Source organism: Eumetopias jubatus, unplaced genomic scaffold (assembly GCF_037043125.1).
Source record: "Eumetopias jubatus isolate StellerSeaLion01/CBP00866 unplaced genomic scaffold, mEumJub1_p1.0 scaffold_16, whole genome shotgun sequence".
NCBI classification, from domain to species: Eukaryota; Metazoa; Chordata; class Mammalia; order Carnivora; family Otariidae; genus Eumetopias; species Eumetopias jubatus.
The window spans coordinates 72,811,379-72,829,884 of record NW_028274822.1 but is presented as its reverse complement, the minus strand read 5'-3'; the positions used below and the strand labels follow the sequence as shown (position 1 = coordinate 72,829,884).

The 18,506-nt window shown below is 54.6% G+C and overlaps 1 protein-coding gene across 1 annotated transcript in view; it reads right to left on the bottom strand.

Moving 5' to 3' along the window:
- Positions 1-18,212, bottom strand: part of MN1 (MN1 proto-oncogene, transcriptional regulator) — a 43,652-nt gene extending 25,440 nt beyond the window's left edge. The window contains exon 1 of the mRNA XM_028124587.1: positions 14,441-18,212. Within this exon, the coding sequence (XP_027980388.1) occupies positions 14,441-18,212 (3,772 nt within the window). The remainder of the gene's footprint in view (positions 1-14,440) is intronic.
- Between the last annotated feature and the right edge of the window lie 294 nt (positions 18,213-18,506).

The window sequence follows — 18,506 nt, the reverse complement described above, 5'->3', positions numbered from 1 at the left end:
GGCGGGGGGGTCTGGGCACCCCACACAAGGAGAGGGTCCAACAGTGAGGCCGGAGGCGGCTGCAGCAGGAGCCCTGCCCTAGGATACTGTAACATCTACTGAGCAAGAGCCTGGCGCCCAGCCCCGGGCTAAGTGCCTGATGCACAGCCTCCCCTCCAGCCTGCACCACTGGATGGCAGAGGACAAGTCACACGGCCTCCCTTGCTGGGACAAACAACAGCAGCAACACCATCCTGCACATCCAAGGGTCATGCATGTGAAACATCTGGCATACCGCAGGTGGTCAATAAAAGCAGGGCTGGCACAGTGCTTCCTTGGTGAGAGGCAGTCTTCTGAGTACTTGCCCCTGGATGTACTCCCTGAATCCTCCCAGCCCCATGAGGTAGGAACAATGATCGTCCCCTTTCACTGATGAGGAAAAGGAGGCACAGAGAGGTTAAGCAGCCTACCCAAGGTCACACAGCCAGGAAATGGGAGCTGCTGGAGTTTGAACCCAGCGTGTTTGGCTCCAGAGCCTGTTCTCTTAACCACATCGTTACAATCACAGGCTCTTAACCACATCGTTATAATCACCCCGTTTAGTCCTGTTCAGCTACAATCGTCCCATTCAGTCCTCACAATACTTCTAGGAGGGGAAGCACTTTTTTTTTCAATGTTATGAGGAAACCAAACTAAGAGCACTGAAGTGGCTATAAGGTCACAGAGTTCAGAAGAGTCAGAGGGCCAGGCCTGAACCTGAGACCACCTGTCGGGCAGGATCCGGTGCCACTGCGGCTTCCCCAAGGTAGGTCAGGAACAGTCTCCTAAACATCAGGAATGGGTATCAGGGTGCTTTCTACAGGAGGCCTGGAGACTTCCGGTTTAAGAAGCCCCCAGCCCTGGTCCACACAAGGCTTAGCCAGGCAAAATCAGATCCTGGCTCGCAGGTGAGGAGGTCAAGAGGTAGTAAGGGAAGGTCGAGACCAAGGGTCCGCTACCGTCCAATCCTTGCTCTGCAGCCATGCTGTGTGACCGTGGCCTGGTTGCTTGCCCTCTCTGGGCCTTGGATATCTCAGCAGGGCATGGCTGTGGCAAAGGGGCACAAAACCGGGAGTTCTTTCCCAGGCTAGAACGTTACCTAAACTGTCACCTCAGCACTAGTTCAAGAGCGAAGGCTACAAGCACGTACTTCAGGACACAGACCTAGAGCAACACAGCAGCTCTGACTTCTGTCCCGTCTGCACATTGAAGTTGCCAACAAAAGTCTACACAGTATCTCCACAGATGCACACCCGGGCAAGGCCGGAAAAACTGGGTCAGCAGACACCAGCCCATGGCAGCCAGAGCAATAAACTCTCAAAGACTTTCCACAGCGATGCTGCCGCGAGCTTCTGCTGGAAGGCACGAAGCAGGCCTTCCAAGAAGTTCCGAATTTCCACTCCTCCCAAAATGGCCACAGAGGCCCCGGCAGAGAGCTGGCCCACAGAACCACTCCTCGGTGGGTGCACAGGGGCTAAAAGCATCCTCTTTCATGGCTGCCCCATAAGGGGGAGCAGGGAGTGGGCACCTGGGTATCAGGGAGCAGGCACCTGGATATCAGAGAGAGAGGATGGTGGGAAACTGCCTGGGGAGGGGAGGGCAGATGAAGGGGCGAGGTGTGCCGAGCACAAACAGCTCTAATTTCAAGACCAGTTTCTGCACTTGTGGAAACCACCAAACAACCCCCAAGCCCACCCCAGGAAGAAGAAAGGGAAAAAAAAAAAATGTGAGCAAACCCAGCCCCTCTCCCTAGGACAGACTCACCATTTCCATCCAACCTCTGCACGATCTAACTTCAAAAAATCCTGGGCGCAGGGTGGGGAGGAAAGGGGCCTGCTGAAAACCGGGACACCCGTTTTTTTTGCAGGCTTAAAAACAGATCAATTTTACTCTAAAGTTTAAAATGAAACATACCCCTGTTTGGGAAAAGAATTTCATTAGGAGGAAAATATAATATAAAAATACCCATTTAGAAAGAATGTGCTATTAATTCTTAGCACTCTATGCAGAAGGGAAAATTGCATTTTTATCTAAATGGTTTTTCTGCATAAGCCATTTACAATATTCTTTGCCTCTCTATAATAGGCCCTGCTACCGTTAGTACCAGGACGACCAGGCTGAGGGCTGAAATCACCCTCAAACACATTTAATATATAACCCCTGAAAATCTATTCCAACAGGGACCTCAGCAAACAGGCCCGGCTTTCCTTTTTTAAGGAAGAAATAAATATTGCTGAGGGAGATGGGGGGGGGAGGTTGGGAGTGGGGTACTGGTGGGGGAGAATGGGGACAAGATGGTTTAAGTTAAAAGCAAATGCTTTGGGTCTCTTTAGCCAGCTGTGAAATTGCAACTGATTTTTGTTGCACGACTGCAACCATTTGCCTGCCTGCATGTGTACAGATAGATGTGTGTGCTGGTATCACACACACACACACACTCACACACTCTCACGGGTTTCCATCAGACAAGCAAACAAGGAAAGGATGAAATTCAGGATATGAAAACAAACTATTTTTAAACCCTAAAGCAAACACACCAAGATAGCAATACTGCTATTTTCCCATTAAACTAAGTTTCTCTCAATTTGAAAAGCGAGAGTAATCTAAACAATACTTCCAAACAAACTGCATGGAGTCTGGGGGTTGTGGCCCCCTCCTTTCTTAACAACGGGGGCAGGGGGGGGAACCTTCCGTAGAGAAGCAAAAACACAGCGGGGACGGAGCCAGCCTGCTTCGCCACATTCTGCCACGTCCCACCAAACGTGTCCTCCTGCACAACGCCATGCCTGGATGCTCAGGCGTCTCCAACTTCAAAATGCAATACTTTTTCTTTTTTCCAAACAGTTAAAAAAAAAAAAGTCTTCTAGTTCTTTCTCTCTTGGATTCCCAAAATAGCTACTTACTTAATACCAAATGTCGGGGAGCTAAATTAATTCATTAAAGAGATCCAGGGACTATGATGGGCACAGAGCTGTGGGGGGGAAGGGGGGCGCAGGCGGGGAGGTGGCTGGGATTTTGCTGCCAGGAGCCAGAACGCCTCAGGCCGCTCTCTTCCGGCATTGCTGGGTCCATGAATTCTTCCTTTCAAACCAGGAGTCCAGAAATGTCATAATTATAGCTGATAGAGGTAACAGGTGTGCACCCCCTCTGTCCTCCCACCTCCCCCGCCACCACCTTCCAGATGAGCTTCTGGAAGATTTAGTGGTCTAGCCTGGGGTGTCGTAATTACAGGAAACAACTCTAGTTTTAAGGGTTAGATAAAGACCCTCTCCAAATTTAAGGCCAGACACCAATGTCCATTAGACTTTAACGGATCCACATAAAAAAAGAAATTGTATCCTCATCTCTCCAAATGCCCCTTTTCTCAGTGACTCAGGTTCATTTCAGGCTGGCTCGGCGCCGAAAATACTCTGTCCTGCCCTCGCTCCGCAAAGGCAAGGCCTCCATGGAAACTAATGTGCGTGGAATTAAGCAAATGGGGGGGGCTGGGGGTGTTAGGGAAATCATTCGCTCGAAAACCGTGATGGCCAAGACCTGTCTTTAAAAAAAAAAAAAAAAAAAAAGGCCGATCATATGGAAGTGGAATTTTAACCCATCATCTGGAAGCAGAGAGACAGGAAGGCTGTGGGGAGCCTGGGGCGGAAGCAGGGGTACCCGGAGACGCCAGGGCCGAAGAGCCCGCACCATCGAAATGACACAAGCTCCCCTTTTGAGACTCAGTTTTTGGAGAGGCCAAAGCTGCGGGCTGTTTGGCTCTGTTTTCCCTTGTCCCAGCTTTCAAGACATACGCATACTTTTTCTTCCTTCTTTGGAAGTCAAGCCATGCGTTTCTCTAAAAGTTCCGCGCGCGCACATCCCAGCACTACCATTTGTCGGGCAGTGGCATGGAGGGTGCTTCAAAAAGGTTTACAGTTCTTAAGTCTTCTCCATGTCAGTGCTCAGCTCCCAGTCAATTAAGAAGTATGCTCGAAAACTTTCCAGGGACCAAGGTACCAGGAGGAAACCCACGTTCTTTGGCTGTCTCCAAGGCTCTGGGAGGCTGGGTTTGCTGGACAATTGGGCTTTTTCTCCCTCCTTCCCGACAAGTGATGGCTGAAGGGGCCACTCGCCTCTCTCTTCCTGTCCTGGGGAGGTGGTGGGAACTGCAAGTGGGGGTCTTTATTCCGCCTCGGGGGAGCTGGGCCCCTTAGTATACACATTCAGCCTCACGGGCCCGCACGCAAGCGCCCGTGCACACGCACACACCCCCAACAATTGTAATCCCAGTAAAATGCTTCTCACACTGAGCACAAAATAAATGCTTATTAACTAAACTGACCCCAAATAGTGAAATGTACAAGTAAATTAATCATGCCTCTCCCGGAGGCCTAACAGGATTACAAATTCGGCAAAAATTGACCACACTGAGATCAATAAGCTTCTACTTAAAACTGAAAGAGCCAAAACTTTGTATGAGCTTCTTTTGGCGGGGGGTGGGGAGAAACCCATTTATTTTTTCATTTCTTATGAAGACATCTCAGGCCTGTGTGTGTGTGTGTGTGTGTGTGCGCGCGTGCGCGCACGCACACACACGTGCATGCATGCACGAGCAGAAACCGGCAAAAGGCATCCAAAGCTTTATGCCCAGACAATTTAGAAATAGTCACGGCATAAGGATCGTGAAATTGCTCTTGTTTAAAAAAGCCAAATTTTGAGCCACAGCCTCCCTTCCCTCAAATACTAAACAACCACCAAAAGTTACATTGCAGGGGATGAAAATGGTCAATTTGTTTTGAGCCCATTAGGCCTCCCTACAAAAGCACTCCAGGCTGCTCGTGGCTAGAGCGGGGGTCTCCCGAAGAGGAAGAGAAAGGAGACCCGAATGTCTGCAGCTCCTTTCCACACTTGGCTTATCTCGAGTCAGGGAAATCTTCCTATTGCTGAATTCATCACTTACTTTCGTTCCGTTTTTGCCTACCATTCAGAAAAAGGAAAAAAATATACATTGTGTAGGAGGGCACTGCTTGCGTTTCAAAGCAGTGGGACCTGCCTGCACGGTCTGTGAAAGGCAAGATTATCCCCAAAGTGGCTGGGTGTTGGGAGGGAAGCCTCAGTGGTCACCTTATGGGGTCACCAGGGGAAAGGTCACTCTTTTCTCCCACCCCCATCACCCCTCTTTAATGGAAAGGTCTGGGCTCATCTGCAAAACTTGATACATCTGCAACAGGCCACATGGGGCCAACTCCTCTGCAGGAGAAGGTGACCACAGGCACATTACAAGGCCTTGACCCATCTGGGTCTTCATCCTCCACGGGCCCCACCCCCACCCCCTAACCCCGTGCGTCTGCCTCGGCCACTATCTAAACAAAATTGGGCTCTGATTGCTAACAGACCCACCATTCGGTCATCAGTCCCATGCTGGGTCTTCCATGTCTACATTCTCCCCCAAAAATCTGCGGTCGTGGGGAAGCTCAAACCATAACTTTGCGTGCTTTTGCAATGGCCGATGACAGCCCCCAAGCAATTCACTCACCCCCAGCCTCGCCCAGGAAGTGTGATATAAATGACTTCCACATTTAGAAATTATCTGCCACTCCTGAAACCCCAAGGATTGGTAAATAACATTCTGATTCATATGGACATACTTCTTCCCCGCTCCACCCACCCCTCTACTACCCCTCCCCCTGGCCCCCAGAAAATAAACCGCACCACAATCTCAGTCTTCCCAACGAGGGGTGTTTTTCTCTCTGTCTTCCAGCTCACAGGAAAAGAGCAGAATATACACGTCAGGCCTTGGGCCCTAACGTTCGCAAGGACTTTTCAAACAGCCCACGCGGCCGGGGTAGAGCCCACTTACTTCTCAGTGAGTTCCCAACCAACCCTTTGCTTTCTCTGGAAGCTGAGCTTTGGAGATTTCAAAGCAGGCTATGTTTTCTTCGGACTCCCCACCCCCTCTCTGATCATAAGATGGTCCCTCAGAAGTATTTTATTCCTGGTGGTCATTGCCAATCATTCGACAATACTTGTGTTCCAAGATCCAAGGGCATTTGAAAACACTGCTTCACGGTAACTGTAAAAGGGTCATATCCTTTTGACATCCCACCCTGCCCTGGATGACTGGATGAGCAGGGAGCAGGGTATTTGTGTGTGTGTGTGTGTGTGTGTGTGTGTGTGTGTGTGTGTGTGCGCGCGCACGCATGCACGCACGTCCATGTGTGTATGTGCGTGCAAGTGTGTATGGAGGGGTTCATGCATTAACTGTCACCTCCCGTTCCAGGAGCTCCCAAATACAACCAAGAACGCCGCACTGGGGCCCTCAGCTCTGGGGCAGACAGGTTCCCCCAGGCACGCCACGCAAAGCTGGTTGATCAGAAGGGCCAGAGACCGGGGTTTGCTCCAGTGACATCGGACCTGAGCTTTCAGATCAAATTAAATCTTGGTGCCCAAACACTTTTTAAATCATTATCAGCAAGGAGAAGGAAAGCCTAATTTGATATCCTCAGAATCGAACACATCTACGAGCCACTTTGTTCTCCCAAGACAGGCTGCTGGAAGGGGGAAATGGGGAACGTGGGGGCGGCCAAGTGCCTCAGCACCAAAGTTAGTCCGCGCTTCTTCCAAAGGCATGACAATCACTGTCTACTGCTGAGTAACCGTGGAGATTAGTTTTTGAGACATGCCGAATAAAAGCAAGACCTGGTTCCCTCTGGGAGGGGGGTTGGGGGGGGTTCTTCAAAGCCCTCGACTTTCCAAACACGTCCACAGCCATGGGCCCCAAATACGGCTTTGCCCAAGGGTCTCCCCATTTACCTAAACCACTGTCCAGCACATTTCCTTTGCCAAAACCAAACACTGGCACAGGTAAGTCAGGCTGCAGTCCAGAAAACCAGGGACCACTGGAGGGATCGGAATCCCAGGGACAAACAGTTCACGAGAAGCCCAAGATCTTGTACAGAGAGGTGGAAGGTGGGAAGCAAGACAGAGGCTTTCGGTCATACGGTGGGTCCTAGCAGCAATTAGGGAGGTGGGACAGGCTGAGTTTGCTGGACCCCTGAGCTTTAAAGATCGGAACACTCAGGGCACCTGGGTGGCTCAGTCATTAAGTGTCTGCCTTCGGCTCAGGTCATGATCCCAGGGTCCTGGGATCAAGGCCCGAGTCGGGCTCCCTGCTCAGCGGAGAGCCTGCTTCTCCCTCTCCCACTCCCCCTGCTTGTGTTCCCTCTCTCGCTGTCTCTCTCTGTCAAGTAAATAAAATCTTTAAAAAAATAATAATAAAGATCGGAACACTAAAAACCTGCTTTCCTACAAGGTGAGTTTGTGTTAGGATGTTTGCTGAGGGTTTTCCCCTTTCTTGGACAAATCTATTCCGTGTCAGATGTTCCTTCTGGGACATGCAGAGAGAGCCAACTGGTTATTGCGAATGCACTCAGACCTCCAAACTGTTCAATTCAATTGCCTTTATGTTTAAAAGGGCATTTGGGTCCATACGATGATGTACAAATCGGGGAAGGATACGCACATGATCACTATAAAGTTCTCTCTCTGATCCAGCTTTACAAGGAAAGAGTTTTTTCAGCCAGGAGGGAGAACGAGAATTTGGGATGATGCCGTAGCTATGACGGACCCCCCACACACACACGCAGTAGGTACCGGGGGGCGGGAGGGGCAGTCCAACGTGGTCTCATCAGGCCAGAGCTCAAAGCTATCAAGAACCCCGAAACAGCCCCATGGATTTCAAGGCGCAAGGAAACCTGTGGCAAGTTTCTCCCCTGCCTCATCTCCGGGGTCCTTCCTGGGCAAACATCATGTTGGAGCAGACCCTTCCTTTGCATCCCAAACCTTGGAGGCCGCCGATTAAAATGCAGGCCAGCAAACAAAGCGGGCCTCGGCGTCCTATCAGAATTACACCCCGTGAGAATGCTGTCCCTCAAACAGCCCTCCCCACTCAAGTCAATGTCACTGCCCTCTGCCTTTCCAACCTGGTCACAGAGTAAGTTTGGAATTGCTGTCCCCTGATACATATGCTGTGACACCTCCTTCCTCATACTCGTGTCTCTTGTCAAGTCATTGCAAGGCATCAGAAAATGCTCAGGGCCCCCTCCTCGCTGGGCTACCCATAGGGCAAAAGGTGCCAGGGTCTCCCAGAACCATCATCTCTTCCTTCGGGTCCCCGTCACAGTTTCTCAGGGCCCCGCGTGGCGCTGAGTTGGGGACGGTCAGCTGAGCTGTTGTGCATCAGGACACAGAGGGTCCCCGAAGGCAAGGCTGTGACTAATTCGAAAGCCCGGCGTCGGCTCCTCCATGTTGGTACCAAAAGATTACAATGAAGGAGAGGAATTTCCATAAATGAGAAGCAGCGTCCGCTTCCCACAACTGGGAGGGGGAGGGGAGGCAGAGGAGGAGGGGGAGGGGGACGGTGGGCACTGATTCAAAGATTCCTCTCCTGGCTGGAGAGTGGTGTCAGCTGAACTCAGCCAGCGAGACACCTCCACGCACGCTCACGCACAAAACCCAGCAAGGGGCGATGTGCGTCTGCTACCAAAATACTCCAGATCAAAGTCACCCACAGCCCAGGAGGCCTGGGAGGCCGAGATTTCGTAATTAGGATCTTCAAAATCCTCTGTCTATTTTTAGGACTTGCGCTCATTCAGTCCTTTACAGAATCAGAACCTGTCAGCTAACACCATTAAGACTGAAGGTTTAGCTCCTTTCCCCACTTGCCTTGGGAAAGCAGATTAAGGGTAAAGTGGAGGAGTGGCTGGATGATTTGATGGAAATACACTTGGCCATGCATATGTATATGTGCTTGTGCTGGGGTGGGGCATGGGGAAGGTGGGGGGGTGCTCCTTCACACACACTACATTGCAAGGGGCCCTGCTTTCCTCTGGTGGGCTACAGGCAGACCCAGAGCTGACACCCACCTCGGCCACTCTTTCAAGCCGGGCCCCCAGACCACTTCCTTTGGCTTCCGTGGGTTCGAGAAGGTGAGGAAGCTTGAAAAATTTCCACCAAATGTCTCTCTTCTCAATCACGCACTCGTGTATATACCAACATCTCCACCACCAGCAATCAAAACCCACACTCAAATCTGTCCACCCAAGTTGGGCCTAAAAATAGACATGGTCCTAAAACAAACACATCGCTCAGCAAGTCAAAATCCCGACTTGAGTCAAAATGATGAAGCTGGTTATTCCAGACCCTCCAGGCTGAATATTTGGGTGGAATAAAAAGGGGGGACAGAGAGGGAAGGACATAAGGTACACCCACTGGGTTACGGGGAGGGGGGCGGACAGACCCAGGTCCCCTCTGACATCAGAAGGTTTGGGGTTTTATACTGCAATTTGCTGAGAGGCCTGATTGCCCCTGCACACCTCCTGGACATTCAATCCCATGACATAAAAGCTATAGCTTTTTATTCTTTAAAATTAACCAGAGGTAAATAACAGTATTCCTTACCAGAAGTATTTATCTCCCAAGTGCCTTTGGCAAAGCAGATTGCTCCCTGTGCAAAGAACGTGACCCTACGTGATTGTCCCTCAAGTGGAGAGAAAGGTGATTTTGCTCTATCCTCCAGCGCGGAGTGAGTTCAAGAGATCCTGTGAAATCCCAAGGATCCACTCAAGTTTGTCCCGCCAGAGTGGGAAGAACTTCCCTCCTCCAATTTCACCTGGTCCTCCCGGACTGTTTGTTAAAGATGTATATTTTATATCAGTAGAGAGTATCAGGTAACTTCTTGGCAAGGGCAGGATCTATTTTTCAGGACCTATTAAGATTCTTTGTGGAAATTTAAATACCTCTGTCAGGCAAACAAAATCATATCAGGAACCATAGAATTTCATTGCTAGAAAGAGATATTAGATTAACCAGCCCTCACTCCCTTCCTAGAAACCTCAATAAAACAGAAGTACATTTCAACAGCCCCTGACTTCCGGTCTGAAGGGCCTCACAAGAAATGTAAATGAATTTATATTAAAGAAAGCCATCCTTGAGGAAAGCCCTTCAATCTACAAAAATTGTATATATTTATATATTTACATATATACATACACATATGAAAGAATATAAGTCTACATGATATATCAGAAGGCAGTGGCTTATTTAAAATCAAAACAGCCAGAAAAATCCAGCGGTGGAAGCCATTAACAAGTTCAACACCGATAAGCTTCAAACCCTTAAAAATCCATGTACTTTATTAATATTTAGCAGAAACGTATAATTGCAGATGTGCGCTAGGTTGGGCTTTTATGCCGGGAGGTGGGCAAAGGAGACAGGTTTATTACAGCCCTGAAATATCAAACAAGCACCAAAGAACAGTAGTAGTATGTCCCGGACTAGTCAGGGAGCAAGCAGGCTGGGACGTCAGCTGCACAAAGGGGGCTCCTATCTGTTTACATTACCCCTGATTAACACCTGCGAAGTTTTGGGTTACAATCTTCCGGAGGCGCAAAAGTCACACGAAGGCATGCAGCTCTTGCTGGGTGATTCTGCAGGGAAATGGAAAGGCAAGGCTCCTTGCCCTCCCAAAACAAGTCTGAGTGAGCCGAAAAAAGCCGTGGGGAGTGAGGGAAACTACTCAGGAAAGCAGCCCTGGGGCCTCCCTCCTGCCCCAAGCCTGCCCCCACGTCAAAGGAAACTCAGTGTCCAAATCCTGCCTGCCCACTATTTCTCAGCACTGCTTACTGAGTTCTGACCGGCACACTCAGAGAGGCATGAAATTCCAAAAATTTCTCCCGCATCACTGTAAAAATATCATACTTCCAAAAAGGGCAGGATTGCATGCACGCCGTACACAGAGCCCTCTCCTATTTCAATGTGTGTGAAGGAACGTTTCTAGACCGCTCCAGATTTCAGGACAGGGAGCAAGCCACGGAATGGAAGTTTGGCAAGGGTCAACTTATTACAGAACACAGTTAATTCAAGTTTTGAAAATCGTCAGGGGCAGGAGGTGGGTGAACGTACTTTTTCAGACTTAATACCCTCTTATCTACAATTCCCCGTTTTTTCTCCTTCTCTATCAGTTTTGGAATTTCTCCACCGCCACACACCTATTACCAGGAGAGGTGGACAGTTTTGCCAACTCCTCTCAAATTCATGTCATCCACTGATCTAATAGATGTCTGAATAGGGCCAAACTCAAGCTGGTTTCTCTCCCCGCCCCCCCGCCCCCCGCCGACAACCTCACCCTTCCCCACCCCCGCCCTCAACTTTGTGCAAACAGAACCTCAAGATGAGATGAGGAGTTTCATTATATAAAAGTTGTTGGGTGGGTTAAGAAGTCAGGAGAAGCCTAATTTGGAGAAGACCCAGTTACCTGGTTTAAAAAAAAAACAAACAAAACATCATCACACGTGATTCTGGCCTGGCCTTTGCCAGAACTACAACTTGCCATTTGAGTTCCCTCCCCTCGAAAGGACATCTAAACCCCATAAGACAATCTGGGCACGTCCCACTGACTACATGGCTTGTGCGGGTCTGAAGACTGATCCGTTCTCACCAATCCGAGCACAGATCATTTTGTTAAATACCGACTCGTACTTTGTCATCGGAGCGAAGAATTTCAGAAACGGTGTTAATATTTAATCACATTAGTACTGGCATGTTTTACGGCGTGACAAAATAAAATATCATTACAAAAACGGGCTTTGCCTGAAAGGGGGTGGGAGAGAAGGTGCTGGCTAGGGGCTGGGACCTCCAGAAGGAATGTTCGAAGCTGCTGGACACCCCAATTCGTGGCCGATGGGCCCATGGGCATGTGTTTAAGGACAAGCAGACCGTTGTACTTTAAAAATTTTTTTGCCTCTATTTTGAAGTGGCACACTTCACTGATTTTCAGCCAGGGGACCGGGGGGCTGTTGAAGGCTCTGTGTACCTATTTATACAACATGTGCAGATGGAATTGCAGGGTGTTATCATAATGAAAAGTTTAATCATCCTTATTTACTACCAGTAAGGGAGCAGGAATCGGATGCAGATACCTTATAAAGCCTTAACTAGCAGCCCCAAGGCTGCAGAAGCTGTGAGTGACCTCAATTCGGGGCTTTATCTAGGAAACTGTCCTTCCCACATCACAGAGTGGAAAACAAAGGAGGTCAAGTGGGTGTCCCTGTGATGCTGCTAAGGAGCCCAGCCCCGCAGCCTGTCCCCGTCCCTGAAGGAAGCCCCTGTCCCCCCTCCTCCCCTCTGTGCAAGGGAGGGCTGCCTTTAGCTTACAGGGGGAATCAACCCTCAAGTGACTAGCATCTGCTTCCAAAAAAATATTTTCGCTCTTCTGACTGTGATACTGAAACAAAACAAAACGTATCTTTAATGACATCTCTTCACTCATAGCCTGCATCTTTATTCTTTTTCTGGAAAGGAAGATTGGGGGACTTGTGACACCTTTAAAAAAATCTTAAAACCACTCAATTCCTCTCTACCTAATCTACGAAGGCCCTTCAGAAGACTCGCAGGCTGAGGGCTACTGGTTTTTCTTTATTAATTCTCGAAATCAGGGGTTTTTAAAAAACTTCTCTCACCCTATTTTGGCCAATATGTTCTTAATTACTGGGATGGGGGAAGTTTCCCCCATCCCAGTTATTAAGGAGGGGGAGAGGCAGCCAGGCCAAGCCAGGTAGAAGTGACAGGGGCTGGGATTTGTGCTAACCAGCTATCGATCGGGGTAGATCGAGACGCTGTGTACCAGAAAATAAAAGAGACTAGGGATGGGAGGGGGGGGCCGGGAGCCGGGCAAGCAGGATGCTGTGTCCAAGTCCATTTTAAAAAGGAAGGGGGGGGTGGTAAAAACCAGGGAGAAGAAGCGGAGGGTCCCAAACTAACCAATTTATGGCCTTGCCTGGGAGAAGCCTGGAGAATGCTGATGCTGGCCCGCAGCGTCTGCCGTGCATGCTAAACAGCAGGCTTCAAATGAGAGAGCAGCGTCCCGGGCTGGGCAGTAGGCGAACAAAGAGAAAAGCAGGGAGGCCGCATTCATGAATTAGAAAAACCTAAGCGGGAACGCTACCCAGGACGGCAGCGGTGAAAGCCCCGAGTTCTGAGCCACCCAACTCCAGGGCGTCCCTTCCCCTCCCCCCTCCTCCTTCCTCCTCCTCCAGTCCATTCTCCTAAAACCTACCCGCACCTTAAAGCCAGAGGCAGGAGGCCCAGGCCCATGAAGACAGAGGAGAAGAACTCTAAGAGAGAGCAAGAATCAGGGGACGTCTATTTTTTTTAGACAGGGTTCAATCAGCAGCCGCTGGTCCCCTGGTAATAGTCAGTCCCCGTGAAACCTAGGGAAGGCATCTAGGGTTTAAAAGAAAAAGGTAGAAATGGGGGTGGGGGGGCGGAGAGGCATGATGTTACCTAATTTTAAGAAGCAATTTTCTGTGAAAAAAAGAAAGGCCCCTGTTAAAATGAAACGGTTACCTACTGCAGTCCGGTCCTCTTTCAGTTCAAAACAAAACTGTTACTACTTTAACTGCAATGGAGGTCCCTTTGCTAACCCCCCACCCCACCCACCTTAAAGGCCTCCAGGCCTGGTGGGGAGGGAGTGCTTAGAATGCAAACAAGAGCTGGGACCAGACATCTGTCACCAAAGCCAGGCGAGATATTGACAAACGCGGGTCCTTTGTGTCTTAAGAACATATATCCCTACATCCCTATCCCCAAACACAAATGATGCCCCGGCTGAGTGGTCCGGTCTCTGCCAAGCAGACCCCCCCCCAGCCCCAGCACCCCCCACCCAAATGTCAAGGAGATGCCACCGGGAAATGCCTGCCTGCCTCCTATAACCAGACAGGTCTCCAGGTTTCCAGTGAAACCCTAATAGTTGAGAAGAGACAAAACAGCTATTCATTAGAAACAACTGTCAAATTAGGCGTTGCCTCTGAGTGATGCTGCTGACACCAGCGCCTGGTAACTTTTTTTTTCTCTCTAAAGATGCTGGCACATGGAAGGGAACTCAGGCTGGAAGTTGGCTGACTAGGAAAAGGTGGGAAGGTTATTAACACAACTTCCCAGGTGTCCTGCCAGGAAAGGGGGGAGGGGGTGCAGGCACACAACTCCTACAAAGTGGAACCAGCCTGAGTGTTAAGGGTGAGGAGGGATCTTGGTATGAAAGGAAAGGGGCCTGTCTTGTCCTCTGAGCACCCGGCAACCCAGCTAAAACTTGGTGAAGGACTCTGAAATAATCCCCACAGGGCTACCATCTAAGTTCCTACCTCGGTGAGGAACTAGAATCCACCTGGCAGCACCTGGGGGTGGGGGGTGGAAGTGGGAGATGGGCCCACAGAGCCCTTGCTGTAACCAAAGGGAGGGCATCCAGCTCTGAGCTGGGCATTAAGAGGGCCCACGCCCTCCTAACCCCAAGGGATCGTCCCCTCCGAGGGAGCACTCAAGGCTAGGCTAAGGCCTGCAGTGGGGGTGGGGACGGGTCTGGGGGAGATGAGAAGGGAACAAGCGCATATACCTTCTTTGCTGTTGGGGTTCTGGGGTTTGGCCTTCTCCCAAGGTGCCAGCGTCTTGTCGTCGTCGGCGCCGTCCACCAAGGCCTTGTCTGCGGGCATGTACCAGGTGGCGCTGTGCTCCGCCATCAGCGAGTCCAGGTCGATGGTGCTCATGGCGCTCTTGACGGCCTCGGAGCAGCAGCTGCCCAGCTCGCTGTCGCCATTCTGCGCCCCTGAGGACCCAACGGCGCACTCACCCTTCTTGCCACCCTTGAGCCCCAGGGGCTGGTCCTCAGAGATGCTGAACTGCTGCCTCTGCAGCTGGATCTGCGCCTGGAGGATCTCCAGGGGGTGGATCTCGTCGGGGGGTGGTGCCCCGCTGCTGCTCGTTGGGGTCCGGACCTGCTCCAGGCCCGGGGTGCCAGGGTGGCCCGTGCCCCCGCCGCCGTAGCTGTCAGGGGTGGAGGTAGAGGTAGACATGATGCCCAGGCCGAGCGGGGGCGGGGGAGCCTTAGGTCCGTGTTCCCCAGCACCCACCCCACGCGGAGGGAGTTTGGGCGAGCCTGTCACCAGGGGGCTCCTACTCGCTTTGGCCAGGGCTGGGGGGTTGTCGGAGCTGGATGACACCTCGTCCTCGTTGGCGTAGCTGGTGCTCACCTCGTCCGAGGCAAACTCGCCCACGTGCGGGGAACTACCGTCCGACTTGGCCCCGCCGTCCAGGGAAGCCATGAGGTCCGGCTGGTCCCCCAAGAGCAACTCGGCCCCCTTCCCCCACGACGGCGACGTGAGCGCCTTGTCGTGGGGCGTAGGAGCCCCGCGAGCCTCGCTCGTGGAGCTTCCTCCGACGGCTGCGCCCGGCGCCTGCTGCTGCCCCGGGCTCACCCCAGGCGCGCCCCCGCTGTCTGGCGCTGCAGAGTATTTGTCGAAGAAGGTCCCGGGGCTCACGTGACCACTGTCCCTTTTTCTTCGACCCCGTCCCCGACCTCCGCCCCCGGGGACCGGCTTGCCGTCGTTCCCAGACGTTGACTCCAGGGTGTAGTTTGGGGAGAGGCTGGTGCCGTCCCCCTGGGCGGGTGGGTTGGGCGGCCCTGAGGCTTTGGAGCCGCTGTTACTAGTCCCCGACGGGCCTCCAGGCCCTGGGGCCCCAGGGGCAGTCCCTCCGGGGAAGTAATCCGAGCCAGGGTTGCCGGCCACAGCCGCGCCGTCGGTCTCGTTCTGGCTCAGTTTCCTCTTGCCCTCGGGCGGGTTCTTCTTGTTGAAGGTCACGTTGAGGTTGGGGGCCCCGAGGCTGGCGATCATGTTCTGGCAGGCGGTGGAGAGTGCAGCCAGGCAGCTCTGGCCGAACAGGTTGTCCTTGGAGCTGGGCTTGTTGAAGGAGCCCAGCGACAGCGCGCCCAGCTTACTGGCCGAGGCGCGCTGGCTGGGCTGGAAATCAGGCTGCGGCGGATAGGCGCCCCCGCCGCCGCCGCCGCCGCCGCCACCGCCGCCGCCGCCGCCGCCCGTGCTGCCGCCGCCCCCGCCCGCGCTCGGGGGCGAGTTCACGCCTGGGCCGCTATGCGGCGTGGCCTGCCGGTTCGCCGAGCTGAACGGGAAGCCGGGCTGGCCCCCGAGCGCCGGTGCTGTGAAATCCGGGGGCGGGGGCCGGCGCTCGGAGGGAGCGCTGGGCAGCCCCACCGCAGTCCCGGGCGACTGCAGTTGGCCCAGACCCGCCAGGCTGCCCCCGAACTGCAAGCCGGGGGAGGGCAGCGCGGGCACGTGGCCCTCTCCGGGCATCCTCAGCGGCTCCTGCAGAGGGCCACGGAACAGCACGCCCGAGCCCCCGGGGGGAGGGGGCGGCGCCAGGCCCGGGTCGTGCGGGCCGCAGTCAGCCGGCAGGCCTGAGCCGCCCATCCTGCGGGGCAGCAGGTCCCCCGGCGGCGGGTGCGGACCTGGGAACCACGCGCTCTCCTGCGCCAAGTGAGGCGCCGGCTGCTCGAAGGTGCCCAGGCGCCCCGCGCCCGTGCTTTCGCGCTCAAAGTTCGGCTGGGCCAAGCCGCCCACCGGGCCGCTGTGTACCAGGCCGCCCTGGCCCACGTCCCCGGGGTGGCCTAGCTGGGCCAGGTTGGGCTGCCGCAGCCGCTGCTGCTGATTCCGCGACGCCATCTGCTTAATCATGAGGGCCGCGTTTTGGCGCTGCTGCTGCTGGGGCTGCTGGTGTTGCTGCTGCGGCTGCAGGGACTGGTGGTCCGGGGCTGGATGCTGCAGGGCTGGCCCTGAGGGGAAGCTGTCGGGCACGGGCGGCGTGAACTCGCCGGGCAGGCCCGAATAGGCAGAGGGCGAGAGGTGGTTGTCCAGCGCGCCGTTGTGCATGCTGCCGTTCCACGAAGCGCAGCGGTCCACTCCGGCGCTGCCCGGGAAGTCAAAGCGCGGCCTCTTGGCCACGTTCATGTAGGGGGGCGCGTCGAAATGCTGCAGCCGCTGGTTGGGCGCCTGCTGCGGAGGGGGGTGCTGCATGTTGAACACGGGCTCCGAATACGGGTGCATGCTCCGGTTCTCCAGCCGGTGGATGGGGTACTCGAACTGGGCGTGCTGGCTGGGCAGCAGGGGGCCCCCGTCCTGCAGGCCGCCGCTGGGCGTGCCCGCCTCGCCCTGCTGCGGCCGCGGGAGCGCAGGCGGGCACGAATTTTGTCGGACCAGAAGCCCGGGCGGCGGCGGCGGCGGCGGCTGCGGCTGCGGCTGCGGCTGGGGCTGCTGCGGCGGCTGCGGGGGCTGCTGCGGAGGGGGCGGCGGGGCCTGCTGGGGAGGCTGAATTAGCGGGTGCCTGGAGCCTACTGCCGGCTCCAGCCCCACGGGCATCTTGCGGGCCCCGCCGAACCTCTCGAAGAACACGCCGTGCTGCTGCGGCTGCGGCGGCGGCTGCGGTTGCTGCGGCGGCGGCGGCGGCTGGGCGTGCATTTTGGACAAGCCCACCATGCCTGCAGCTCTGGGCATGGCCGACGCACCGGGAAACGAGCTCCCGGGAACCTGGCGCCCCGCCGCATAATGAGGCAGCTGCCCCTCGGAATCGGAGGGCGAAAACATGTCGAAATGTCCCGAGGGCGCCTCGCCAGGGTAATTGTATTCCAGCGAGTCGACGGCTCCTTGGTTCGCAACCCTTCGGGGCTCCAGACTGTGGGAATCGGAGCCGCTGGAGGCGGGCAGGCCGTGAAAGGAGGCGGCTCGGTTAGGGCTCTGGTCCAGCGGCAAGCACGGGGCAGGCACCGCATGACCCGAGGCGCCCGAACTGTGGAAGTCCGAGAGGTTCCCGGGTCGCTGCGGGCCGAAGCTCTCCGGCCCCTGGCTCTCCGCCATGTGGTCATAACCCTCCGCGAAGGGCGGCTGGCTGCCCAGGCCGCCGGCGGCGCCGCCGTAGCCAAGTAGGCGACCCCCGTGCAGGCATGAGGCCCCCGGGTCCGGGCCGCCGAAGTTGCCCCCAAAGTGAGGGTGATGTTGGTGGGGGTGGTGGCCTCCCGGGTGGCCGTGGTGCGGCTGCTGGCCTCCAAAGAATCCGTGCACCGGCTGCGCCTGCAGCCCCCCCGCGTGCAACTCCGAGTGGCCACGCGCGTGGAAGCCGTAAGGCTCCATGTTCATGCTCAAGATCGGGGGCTCGCCCAGAGCGCTCATGGCAGGGTCCACCGGGCCAGGGGGTCCCCCCGCGTGGAAAGCCGGGGCCTTAAAGTGGGCATTCATGCTTAGTCCGGCCTCGTTAAAGTTCCTCTCGCCCTGGCCAGCGTTCCTGCTGTTGATCTGGGGCTCGAATTGGTCCAGCCCAAACATACTTGGCAGGGGGCGGGGGGATCAATAGGGCATGACAGCCTGCTCTCCGCGGCGCGCCTCCGGCCAGCTAAACGTTCCGGCCCCGGGTTGGGCGCTCCGGGACGCTCAGCACCGCGGGGGCGCAGTGCGCACCGCCACCTCGCCTGGCGTGTGGAGGCTGGGGGCTATCAGCTCCTCTCCCGAAGCTCTGGCTCTGCCGGACCCGGGCCTCTCACATCTTGCGGTGCCGCGGGGCCTCCGGGAGCCGTGTTGGGGGGCCCATGCTCCGGCGGTTGGCACAGCCGCGGGTGGGTT